A 12,500-nucleotide genomic window follows, 5' to 3' on the forward strand; every position below is an offset into this window, starting at 1 on the left:
TCTACAAAACAATATCGCTAATGCATAATTAATTTATTCTGCATGCATAATGAAGTAGGGACCTGTACGGAAATCATCCCGATACCGGCCGCCCTTCTCATTTGCCACCTCTTGGATAAATTTAGCAAGACAGTAGTTCAATAATAAAGCATCCATGTTCTCATCATTGTCCTCGACATTACACAGGAGATGAAGCCATAATCATTGAAAACGCTTCCAACTTTCAAATCTGGAAATTTAAAATTTTTCGTCCTTTGCCATTCTCGAACAATTTCCACTGACCACTTATCTTTGTACTTCGTGCTCTTTGGTCTAGCTTCACTGACTAAAGCAGACTCATCTTCGACTGTTCTTGGAAATCTAAAACGCGACTGTACTTGCATCCATCTCTCAAAAGCACATGCGAAAATGACTTCCAAAAAAAAAAAATCACTACCAGGCCAACTTTGAATAATTTACATACTAATTTTGAAAACAATACAATACAATCATGAATAAACAAAAATACTACAATAGATGCTTTGAGAAGCCATATCAAAAACTCGTGCTTCGGGTTTCATTAGGGTTTCTAAACACCTCCAACAAATAAAGGCACTCTGCCAAAGGGGCCTCATGCTTTCATATGTTTCTCTGTGTTTGGAACCCCTGATAAAACCCTCGCACTCGTTGTTGATATATTACATAATGGTTGGTTTGATGCACAAAGGTAAACATAGTAATTAAAAATTTACTATGTTTGCAAAAAAAAAAAAATTAAAAAGATGTCAAACTATTTATTATCAGTTTTCATTGATAAGTGCTTAGGTCTTACAATTTCTCAGGAGTCAACAAAATCTTTCTCTCCATGAACACTCCACTAAGGTCGACGAATCCAAGTGTTGAAAAGATCAGGATTTTTGGCTTGCATAATGCATGTGTAAACAGTCTTGTTATTCAGCACAGGATGTTCTGACATAACACTAAACAGCGTCTCTGCATCAATTTTCTCTTGAGTAATCTTGGTCAGAGCCTTTATTGCTGGGTGTCGACGATCATCTGAAGGAGGGGGTGTGGTCCAATGGTCATAATTTGTTTCAACAAGGAACCACCTGTTACCACAAAAAAAATATATAAATGATAACTTTGTAGCACTTGGGGGGATCAGACAGGACACTTTTTGTCCTGATTTTGAGGGTTGGGTTTTGTTACTTGTTGGCTAAAACCTGGAAGGCTGGTATGAATAATGCACTTAATATTGTGAACCCACTTAAAAGGTGACTTACAGTGGTTACATGTATGTGACAATAATGATGATGATAATGATGCTGATAAAAGTGACAAAAATTTTAAAAGACTTATCACCAAATGGATAATAGCAAGGAAAGCCCCTAAACCCAGGCACCTTTGTTTAAAAAAACATCTCACTGTCTTCAGCATGGAGGAAACATTTGCTAGGTTTGAAGCAGTGGGAAGTTAATGCAGTTTTGCAAACTTTAGCGATACATTCTGACACAAATAACACTTTCTTGAAAAGAAAAATCAAAACGAATAACCGTAAAGAGATCTCTCATTATCTACTTACGGGTTCTTTCTGGTGTCATTGCTTAAGAGCCAGATATTTGCTGTGTCTTCTCTGTCTCGAGTGATCACAGCCCCCTGGCCAGCATTAACTCCTCCAAGAATAAGATAGCAATCTGCTATTAATGGCATTTGTGACAACACTTCTAAAGCATGATCAAAATCCATTCCAGGTGTACTAACTACATTTCGAACCAAAAATGTGACAGGTAAAGCCTTCTTGTTTAATAAAGCCAGTAAGATGTTTTGCCATACAAATCCCTGGTCTCTTTCATCAAGAGAGATTGTGAAAGCATTTGGTCGCTGAGCAGTCAAAAGTCCAACCTGACCAGCGAAAGTCACACCAGTGTAAATTAGTTTTCCTAGTAAAGAAGAAAATATTAAAAACAGAAACTGTTACCACTATCTACTATTTCACAAGCTTGTTACTGGATTTTTTGGCACATTATTATATCTTGGAATGAAGGGGGTGTGTACATTAAGTATTTGTGAACTACAGATTGATATGAAATGTTTGTCAAGCAATAGCCCACTTTAAAATTCAGTCCAAAATAAAAGTCATCATCTCGAGGCTCTGGGGAATAAATGCAGGGATTTGTATGAGTCCCCCTGAGCCTTGAGATGGTGCCTTTTGTGTAGGAATGAATTTTAATAGATCGAAAGTGGGCTATTGGACAGAACCCTGGAAAGTTTGGGTTGTTTGCAATTGCCTAGGTTGCATTAAAACACAAAAATATCCTTATCATTTTCTCTGGGGCAGATCCAGGTTTTAGGCTGAAGGGGTTCGATGAAAGGGAGCCACCTTTGGCGGCCCCCTGTAGGAGGTTTGCAGGGGAATCCTTCCCCGGAGAATTTTGAAATTTCAAGTCTTCGGAAACACAATTTCTGCTATTCTGAGGCAAAGTAAGCATGTTTCAATATCTCATTTTTTAAAATTAATGCCATTCTTTTTGCATCAAAATATAACAAAGCTGCATAAAAATGATGCAAATTTGCATTTGTAAAACTATGATAAAGATATACTGCATTTTGAAAGAGCCACATTCACAGTGAAACAAAAATTTATTTGTTTTTTTATGAAGAAGACGTTTCTTTCTTGAGCGGTAGAGGCCCAAGTTTTTGACAAAACCAACTAAACATATTAAAATTATTGGATTGCTGAGTTAAGCGCAGGATTGCTGAAAATTAATTTTGTTTTTAAAGGAACAAGGCATGTTTCAATATTCCCTTTTGTTTTTAATGAGGTGCACATGAGATGCAAGGTGGTTTTAGAACTGCGTAATGGGATTGCCTTGCCACAGGTACCGAAGGGCACCATGCAGCTTCCAATTTTCTGCGGACAAACAACCTCTCTGCAATCTCCACACTAAGGCGTTTGAAGAACGGCAAATTACCTTTGCTTTGGAAGTTTGATATAAAGGTGATATTACGTAGTATCCCAGTAAACCTGTAGTCGAGATTTCGACCATGGAAAATACTCCCTTGGTTATCCTGTGCAACAACACTGGTGCAGAATGCTGTCAAGTCATACATAATATTGAGGAGTAAAGTGTCCGTCAGGGTCAGGTTAAGCCCTTTGGATACACCTCTCATTTCTGCAGGAAACGGCTCAGGAAAATGTTTTTCCATGTACAAAGCGAGTAACTCCGCAAGCGGAACCAAATATGTTGGAATTTCTTGGCGTATGGCATCGACGATTAGCGGAGAGTATTTCGCGTATTTGCTCGTAACGTTAACCCATCTTTCTTCTGGAGGAAGATCAAGGTTTATGTTGTAGCTTGGTGCTTGAAATGGCTCCCCTTGTGCATTTCTGACACTAAAACTAAACGCAAAGAAAATAATACGTAACGAAAGCCCAGCCATATTAACTTAAGTGAAAACTGTCATGTGATCCGAACACTTTTGACTTCCGCCTTCCAAAAATAAACTTGACAGCTTGGTGATGACGGTTTCCTGTTTGGCGTTATTAAACTTTTGAAACCTGCAGACTGGACGGCCGTTAAAATTGTTGAGCTTGCAAAAGACGTGTCGGTGCTGTTCCTTTTTCTGCAATCATGAGCAAGTTCAAGTCGCTTTTTGCTGTTAAAAACAAGGAAAACATTCCTTCCACTGAACACGCTGTTCAAAAGTTGAAGCAAACAGAGGAAATGTTGGAAAAGAAGCAAGAGTTCTTGGAGAAAAAAATTGAAATTGAAAACGCAACGGCGAAAAAACATGTCAAAACAAACAAGAGGATGGCTGTGCAGGCACTAAAGAGGCGAAAACGTCTCGAAAAGCAGCTGAGTCAAATAGATGGAACCTTGTCTACTTTAGAATTTCAGCGCGAGGCGCTCGAAAGCGCTGGAATGAACACAGAAGTTTTAAAAAGCATGAATTTTGCTGCTAAGGTTCTGAAGAGCGTCCATGATCAGGTTAGCACTGACGATGTTTATGACATTATCGACGATGTTCAGGAGCAAACAGATCTCTCCAGGGAAATCTCCGAAGCTATTTGTGGTGTTGGTTCGAATCAAGACATTGATGACGAGCAGCTTAATGAGGAGTTAGAGGCTATCAAACGGGAACTTTCGAATTCCAACATTGAAGAAATTACTGAAATGGAACGACAGCCTGCTGTAGATTTGCCCAGGGTTCCGTCTGGAGAACTGCCTAATGGACAGAATACTCTTCACGATGAGAATGAAATGAAAGCATGTGCTCTGTGAATGAATGTGGTTGTGCTTATTGCTGTTTGCGGACTTTTGTTAACGTCAATTGATATAAATAACATCGTGACTTAATTTTAGATTTTTAAAGAGCGATATTAAGAAGTTCAGGAGAATTATTAATTGAATAAATAAATTTTCACAGGAGTATATTTACTCATGTTTACTGACTCAGGTTTGAGGCAAATTATTTCAGGTAATGTTGTTCTTGGACATGTTTAAACTCCTTTTAAGTCTAGAGTTCCGAGATTAATAAATACGGGTTAGGGTTATTCTCAAAGAAATTAAAGGCATTATTCAAATGTATCTGAAATTTAAAAATAAATACTGGAATGGCACTTTCGAGATTGTTATGCAAATGGCTGTTAATTTATAAGCCTCGTAAATGAGTGAATTTGATGATGACTAGGGAACACTTGTCAAAAAACTTGAGTATTTCCTACAGAAGTCAAACCTATGACGTTCCCATCAATAATTTGGTTGTATGCTTTTATTTTTCATTTCTCAGGGATGATATAGGATTTGCCATCGGTCAATTTATATTGTGGCCATGAAAATTTAAGTAAGAAAAGTATGGTTTTTGTATTTTGTTAAGTCACTTACAACCATTATTGATATATTATGGTGGTCCCTTTTGGTTTCAAAACGTTCCATCAACTTGCAGAGCTAAGAGAGAATAAGAAAAATGTGGACTAGCCATGTCTGAGGTGTTGTCCAATGATAGTACAGCACAAATAAATCAGCTTTTGAAATGCTCATGGATGTAAGAATTAGAACAAGGAAGACAGGAGAAAAATAGAAAATTTCCTTATGTTACAAGAGAATAGGAGACCAAAGAAAAACAACCCTTAATATCACCCAAAATGGCATATTTTTTTCCCAGGTGGCCCAAGTTCTGTGTTGTTTTGAGTTTAGAGATATCATAGGTCTTCAGTTGAGGATATCTAGCGAAATAGTGGACAGAATGGCACCAGATTACCAAAGAAAGATAACAAAGAGACAACAGACAACTAAGTGCAACATTAGTGCTTATTGTTTTAATTAAACTTTTTGATTTATATCAGCTCTGTAAATTCAACACAACACAGAGCTTAGGTGACCTGTGCTCTTTTTCTGGAAATGCATTGATCATGAAAACATGATTAAATGCATAAATTCATTTTAATTTCTTCAGTTTTATAGGCCAATACAAATACAACATTTTGCCAACTACAAGAACCAGATATTGTTAATTTTTATTTACCGTCATTCTATCGTCATCCGTAATTCCAGTCCTAATTCCAGCAGTTTGTTCTAATTTTCCATTTTCTGAAAAATGACTGTCGAAGACTGGGTACCACGGGCTCAGATTTTTCGCGCTTTGAAAGAAAACAAGTGTCACATCTCCCTTTTCTCGAGTTTTTGCCGTCCATTCAAAGGGAAAGTGCTATAACACTCTCAAAACGAGTAAAATATTGCTTATTTAAGAAAGCCTGGATTCTTCGTTTTGTTTAGAGGGGTCGAGTTTTTGCTGTGCTGTTCTGTAGATTCTGCGCCAATGATGTGTGGCATGTCTCTCATCGCTCACTTCAAATGCCCACACTGACGAAAGTAAATTCGGAGAATCGATTTTTTCATGGATCTGGAAGAATTATCAAACTTTTGGGCTAGATTTCAGATTTCGTTTTCATGGGACTATCCCGATGGTTTGGATATTCAAGCCGTGCAATCGGCCGTCTTCCACGTTGTTGGGGATGGCGAAACGAGGTAAGCTTTTGATATTTAAAGCGTATAGTAGTAACACTGACATTTATCATTACTGAGCATGCTGTTACAGTACAAACGGTTAAATTTTTTTGGTTTAATCATTGAGCTAAGCGACACTGATTTAGAGTAGTGCTTTTAGAACTCATATATTGGATGTGAAAATGTACTTCCTTTGGCGAGAAGAACGCAACCACGTACCAAATTATTTAGAAGTTCGTTGAATTTATCCATGAGATTTATTTAATAAACATGCTTAAACTTTTCGATCGTGGGCCATTCAAATGAAAATTAGCTTCTCTCGACTTAATCTAAACTTTTTAAACGTAAAAAAATGCAAATATATATTTAACATACAGTACGCTTTTCCGCAGTGACAAACATCCAGTTAGAACAGCAGAGGATCACGTTCAAGTTATGATTTCGGGTCACGCGACTTTTTTGTTGCTTAATAGTGATTCAATTCAATTCAAGGTGGTTGAGTAGAGCACTTGTTGTTTATTGAAGCAGTTTTAAACGAAAAACACTCAGTTATGTTTACGTTAAGTTCCCTTGTTGTAATATTACAAAACATTAGGAAACAACTATTTTTATCAAGTCGTGGGAATTTGTTCTGGTTGCCAGTTTTTTCAATATACGGTAATTTACTCTTGGGATGTTGATTTTAGAAAATGGTTTTTCTGAGTAAATGTTTATTCAATGCCCAAGCAAACATGAACAATGAAAGGTTTTGCCCGTCATTTCAATGCTAATTCAACTGTCATGGCAGGAAACTCGATTTTCCTCAAGATTTCAAAGAGAGGGAAACTGGTACTGAAGGAAACTGGTGTTTGCTTTGGTAAAGGCCTTGATGATGAGGGAAAAACACAATAATTATCAAGGGAAACAGTTAAACTCATCATAAACCATATCACCACAACAAATTATAATAAAAATTATTATTATAAAAACAGTTTACAAGTAAAAAAATTCAACAATAAATTACTATGAAAACCACCGATCTGTGGAATAGGCCTGAATTATGGCAGCTTTTGCAAGTACTGGAGCAGAAATTACATAAAACAAAAAAAGCAAAAGACAGAAAACAAAACAACGCCAAATGAAGACTAATCTCAAGTGACCAAAAACACAATGCTTTCCGGTATCTGTAGAAAGACCCTGAATTACTGAGTCACTGCCCCGCCCTCTTCCGCTTGTAAGTAGTTCAAATTCTTGAGAGGTGTTGTGTTGGACGTTACTTTTCAGGCCAGGAAACCTTTCTTGCACTCGAAGTAACAGCGAGTCCATTGTCGCACTTGCAGCCTCTTCGCTGGACAATTTCCTCGTGGGACTCATGATTTTGAAAACATATGTTTCCATTGCTGTGGTTGTTCTTGTACACCATGACGGCGAAAGCTGGCTACTGCTCACACCATGGGAAAATAATTTCATCAAAATGTTTAAAAAATAACTGACGTGGGCAGGGCAGTCACTCAATAATTCCGGCCCATTCCACAGATCGGTGGTTTTCATAGTGTTATCTTTACTATGATAAGCAACCTTTTTTGCATACCTCCCTGTTGAACTAATATTCGAAACTTCTCAATTTGGTTTCAAGGACCTATGTTTTTCAACTCGTCAAGTCCTGAAATTCAAAACAGTGAAAGCATGCGTTTGTTTGCCAAAAGACTTAAAGTACCCCTATCCCCAAGATATGTTTTTTGCTAAAATTAATCTTTGCACCTGTTTGAAACGCACTGCGGCAATTTTTTCCTTTTTCTAACAAATCCTGCCATTTTATAGGCTTCGAAAGTTGTGAAAATCCAAGCATCTTTTGTTCACGACCGAGTCAGAAGGGGAGTGGGTCTATTCCTGATATGACGTCACAATCTACATTGCATGCATGTTTACAAAGAGTTAATGCAATGTAAATCAGTTTGTGACATCAACTCAGGAATAGACCTACTCCCCTTCTGACACGGTTGTGGACAGAAGATGCATGGATTTTTGCAACTTTTGAAGCCTTTAAAATGGCAGGATTTGTTAGAAAAATGAAAAAATGGCCGCAACGCGTTTCGAACAGGTGCAAAGATTCATTTTAGCGAAAAAATATTTTGGGGTTAGGGGCACTTAAAAAAATTCCTTCTTTCTTAGTCATATATACTCTTTGTTGAGCTACATACTTCTTCTTTCCTCTTCTTTTCTTTTTCTTTTGTTTTTAAAAATAATACATTCTATATTTTATGCCGTCCCCATAATTTGTGTGATGTAACCTATGTTGTCAGGAAGCCTATAGCTCATAAGCCCCCGGCTTCCATATAGGCTTCCTTGTCATTACCACCTTAAACATTTTTAGTGTATCGTCTTTAAGTTATTATAAATTTCTAGTGTATTGTGGTTTTTTTTTAAAATTTCTTTTCTTTTATGTGGTTATTGCCAAAGAAAATGAATGAATGAAAATGAGTGTTTTATATTATGATAATGAATATTAGACAAGAAAAATCAAAATTGAACTAGTTTGAAGAATTTTGAAGCAAGAAAAAATTAAACAACAACACATACTGCTCTATGAAGTGAGCTATGAAGTAATTGTTCCAAGTTGTTTCATTTTACAAAAGTGTCTTAATCGATCCTAGAATGTAAATGTTACTTTTGTATAATAGAATGTGGATCTCCAGTTTAAACTTACACATACCGGTAGCTGTCATCTCATTTGTGTTTTTTCTTCTGTTCGTAAAATCATCTATGGCTTCCTAGCTATTGCTGGTGCCATGTTCAGGATAATAAAATTTTCTAGATAAAGAGACAAACCCTTTCCTACATACATACGTTCTTTATTTGGTAAAGCAGGTTAGGGATTTGGCAGCAATAGCTGATGTGGACTGCCACATGTATTATTAAAGTACATATTAAGTTTAAAATTCCATAAGTAGTACTATACATGTGACAAACTAATTTAAATTAGCAATAATTAGGTAACATAGAAGGAACAATATTTACAGTTAGTACCACAGGTGGCCCAGGCTCAGAGGGTGGAAATTATACGGATTTGTATGGGAATCCCGATAGCAAACACTCAAAAAGATATTTACTTGCAATAGGTCTTAATAAGAAAGCCATACTTTGTTGTCCTGTTGACATTTTCGCTTTCTGTGCGGTTATTTGCCTGATTTAACACGATTTAAACAACTTCCCAGCTTCCTGGGTTGTCACGTATACGTAAATAAAGGAAAGGCTGGAAAGTGAATTCTAGCTTACCCCACATATCGCCGATAAAATCACACTTCTCTGGCATCAGTCACGCTCAAACTCTGGTAATGGCCACATGGATAAATTTACTTCTCTTTGCCCAAGTTTCAAGGTCCAGCTAGTATCCATTGCTGAGAACAGGGATGAACATTCAAATATTCAAAATCCTTTGAGGCTTGCTTACACTGAATTTGGACATGGCTGGGCAACCGTTCACTTGAGCCTTGATACGATGAGAGCAAATCAGAGAACTCTTGCATGTAAATATCTTTTTGAGTGTTCGTCATTGGGATTCCCATACAAATCCTTAATCCTTAAATTTCACCCTCCGAGCCTGGGCTGCCTGTGTTAGTACTGGACCTGTCTCAGTCAGGATTTTGCCACATGAATTATTTCCATGGAAACAGTAATAATTGATACTGGCCATACATTTTTTGTTTGTGAAAGCTGGCAAATTCAAAGTTGGGTGTGTACCTATTTTGGGATATCACGAAATATATGTTGCACAGTTTTGATATATTTTTCAAAAGAATCTTTCCTACCTGGATTGTAAGTTATAATAATAATAATTATGTTTAATGTTTGTCTAATAATTATTATTTGTCTAATTAATCTTTTAGGGCACAAGATCAGCTAGTTGTAGGATGTGTCCAATCTGCAGGAGCAGGGGTTACCCTCACAAGGCCAAAACCCCAACCTGGCTTAATACCCTGTGAAATGAGCTTCACAGCACATCCAATGGCACAAGAGTTCTATATCAAAAATATTGTTATTGTTTCTGAAGCAAGGAATGTTGAATTGTACATTGATGACAACTATGAGAAAACGGCAAGGGGCATTATGCTTACAATTAGGAAAGGAAGGTATATAATATTTCCTTTGATGAAAGAGGTTCTTTATACTTAAATGTGCTTAAAACACCACATTGATGGCAATCAACATGCATTTTTCTAAAGCCTTGAAACCTGTAGATTTACTTCTGAAATCAACTTTTTGGCATAATTTTAAGTAAGTATCTTAAGTATTTTCAAAATTGTAGAAGCTTCTAGACTGGGATTCTTGCAATAAGTGTGCTTTGCTTTGGTCTTAAAAACATGCAGAATACATGTTTAATAAGATAACTTGCCCTCTCATAAAAAAAAATTAATCTTCTTCCCTGTGCCAGTTCAAGTTTTATCTTTTAAAACAATGCATCTTTCCTTCCATTTCAGAAAAGTGTCTTTGTTTGAAACTGAGTTTGATCTTACAGAGCATATTCATGGGACATGTCGATGCTTAATTAAGGTAACACCAGTCTTCAACTCCCTTTAAATTTATCATAGGTTTGTGCAGCCTGTTTCTTTTAAGTCATATTCACCAATCTTGTCTATTACAGCTGTACTACTAGTAAAAGTGTAAGCAAGTTCTTAATGGACCACTACCCTTTTAGGTCCTTTCAGAGCATAGTTTCTAAAACAAGGAATGACCTACAATGATCTACAATGACCTACAATGACCTGCAATGACCAACAATGACCTGCAATGACCAACAATGAGGTACAATGAGCTACAATGATCTACAATGACCTACAATGACGTACATTATGAGCTAAAATTAGCTTATGACCTGTAATGAGCTAAAATACCAGTGAGATAATTTGTAGCTCTGAGGGCACTGCAGCATGTTTGCATTACAAAGGTTAAAAACATTCCACTCTGTGCTTTGAATCAATCAAAACCTTGTTGCTGAGCAAGTTGAAAATTTTCATTGTACACTGTGAACCAAAGAAAACATTGTGGGAAGAATAACTTATTAATTTATTATATCTTCTCTTCATTTTTTCCTGCTCTAATTAAGATTTTATCATTGCCAAGCAAAGCCTTGATATTTGTACATTTTCATTTTAGCTTTAAAACAAAGGAAAACCATGCAAGGGTCTTTTCACAGTTTGTTTCTGCCGTCAAGGGCATGTGCATAATTGCTGTCATCATTTGGGCTGTCATGCAATGGACTAAAAGCGTTATGTTACAACGCACAATTGATGTTTTCCGCACACCAAACTCTTCACCCTGATCCTCATTTGTCTTTCTCTTTGATTGTAAGCCATTTAATTATAAGTAGGCCATTGTAGCTCATTGTAGGTCATAAGCTAATTTTAGCTTATAATGTACATTGCACCTCATTGTAGGTCATTGTAAGTCATTGTAGATCATTGTAGATCAATTTGTAGGTCATTGTAAAAAAGCGTTGTGTGACAATGGGGAGTCAGGGTGGTTTAGTGGTCATCAATCGTGCCTCCCACCTCTGTGAACCGGGTCTGTCTTCGGGTTGTATGTGCAGTCGATCTCAACCTGACTCCGAGGGTTTTTCTCCGGGTAGTCCGGATTTCCTCCCTCCTCAAAATCGACTCTCAGTCAATTACATCTGCCTGGGTTTGCGGTGCTCTGAGATCACACATGGATCATATGGCGACAGCCTTGGGCGCCTTCACATGCATTCGATCCAATCCCATTGAGCCGGTTGGTCCTGAAAAGCCCTTGTAGGGAGCAGTCAACTAAGTGCACATTTACATTTACATTTGTAGTTCATTCCTTGTTTTAGTAACTACGCTTTTGGAAACCATGGAAGAAATACCTATATATTCCACAGTTCCCTGTGCAATATTAGGACAGTCACTGTTTTCACAAGTTTTTGTTACCTATGTAACCGTTAAGAAGGCTCTCTCTTCAGTTTCTCATCATATCTCAGAGTCATTTTCACAGGGAAGGAAAAAGATCCAGACAGGAGTCTGAAATCCCTCTCCTATAGTTCATCCCACAGACTACTTTCTCTGCTCTGTTTACTTTTTTTTCCTGTACTAGTTTCTATCATATCCAGAGGAGCAGTCCATGAGACTTCAGACAATTGTGGTGAGGGTTGCAAGATCAAGTAGTCTTGTTAATTCACGTGCACAGGTATACTAAACAACTTAACAAAAAAATAACTCAATTTTCTTGTGTCATGGTTATCCTAACACTGCTCTACATTCAAGCCACAGTGTTACATTTTACATGCTTGAGGCAAAGGCAAGATAAGATACAACTCTGATTCAAATATCCTAAACTACATATTCACAACCAGTATAATTTCAGTGTTCATGTTCATCAGAATTATTATTTTGTATAAGGAGGCATTTAAAGAAAAACATTGACAGAGACCTTTTTTAAATTAAGAGAAATTTGTCTCAGATATTACTCCCATTGGTTGTTGTTTCCTCCAGAATTTATGACCAAAATAGAATGATAGTT

The 12,500-nt window shown here is 37.0% G+C and overlaps 3 protein-coding genes across 3 annotated transcripts in view; 2 read left to right on the forward strand and 1 right to left on the reverse strand.

Moving 5' to 3' along the window:
• Positions 1 to 15: 15 nt before the first annotated feature.
• LOC138043953 (N-acylethanolamine-hydrolyzing acid amidase-like) lies at positions 16 to 3,504 on the reverse strand. Its single transcript, XM_068890489.1, has 3 exons — positions 2,952 to 3,504; positions 1,562 to 1,919; positions 16 to 1,088 (listed from the first exon to the last, which is right to left on the reverse strand). The coding sequence occupies exons 1-3, from the start codon at positions 3,418 to 3,420 to the stop codon at positions 857 to 859; spliced, it is 1,059 nt and encodes a 352-aa protein (XP_068746590.1). The 5' UTR covers positions 3,421 to 3,504; the 3' UTR covers positions 16 to 856.
• Positions 3,505 to 3,611: 107 nt separating this feature from the next.
• On the forward strand, positions 3,612 to 4,600 carry LOC138043956 (charged multivesicular body protein 4b-like). Its single transcript, XM_068890492.1, has one exon. The coding sequence runs from the start codon at positions 3,612 to 3,614 to the stop codon at positions 4,260 to 4,262; it is 651 nt and encodes a 216-aa protein (XP_068746593.1). The 3' UTR covers positions 4,263 to 4,600.
• Positions 4,601 to 5,608: 1,008 nt separating this feature from the next.
• The window catches only part of LOC138043950 (uncharacterized), an 18,331-nt gene continuing 11,439 nt past the window's right edge, over positions 5,609 to 12,500 (forward strand). The window contains exons 1-4 of the mRNA XM_068890481.1: positions 5,609 to 6,008; positions 9,854 to 10,096; positions 10,445 to 10,517; positions 12,075 to 12,167. Of these exons, the coding sequence (XP_068746582.1) occupies positions 5,878 to 6,008; positions 9,854 to 10,096; positions 10,445 to 10,517; positions 12,075 to 12,167 (540 nt within the window). The 5' untranslated portion in view covers positions 5,609 to 5,877. The remainder of the gene's footprint in view (positions 6,009 to 9,853; positions 10,097 to 10,444; positions 10,518 to 12,074; positions 12,168 to 12,500) is intronic.

Source organism: Montipora capricornis, chromosome 3 (genome assembly GCF_036669925.1).
Source record: "Montipora capricornis isolate CH-2021 chromosome 3, ASM3666992v2, whole genome shotgun sequence".
Taxonomy (NCBI): Eukaryota; Metazoa; Cnidaria; class Anthozoa; order Scleractinia; family Acroporidae; genus Montipora; species Montipora capricornis.

Coding starts and splice junctions, on each gene's coding strand:
- LOC138043956 (XM_068890492.1), top strand. CDS start 3,612: ATGAGCAAGTTCAAGTCGCTTTTTGCTGTTAAAAACAAGGAAAACATT.
- LOC138043953 (XM_068890489.1), bottom strand. CDS start 3,420: ATGGCTGGGCTTTCGTTACGTATTATTTTCTTTGCGTTTAGTTTTAGT. Junction 1,920..2,951: donor ATCAAACTTCCAAAGCAAAG/GTAATTTGCCGT, acceptor CTTCTTTACTAG/GAAAACTAATTTACACTGGT. Junction 1,089..1,561: donor AATGACACCAGAAAGAACCC/GTAAGTAGATAA, acceptor TTGTGGTAACAG/GTGGTTCCTTGTTGAAACAA.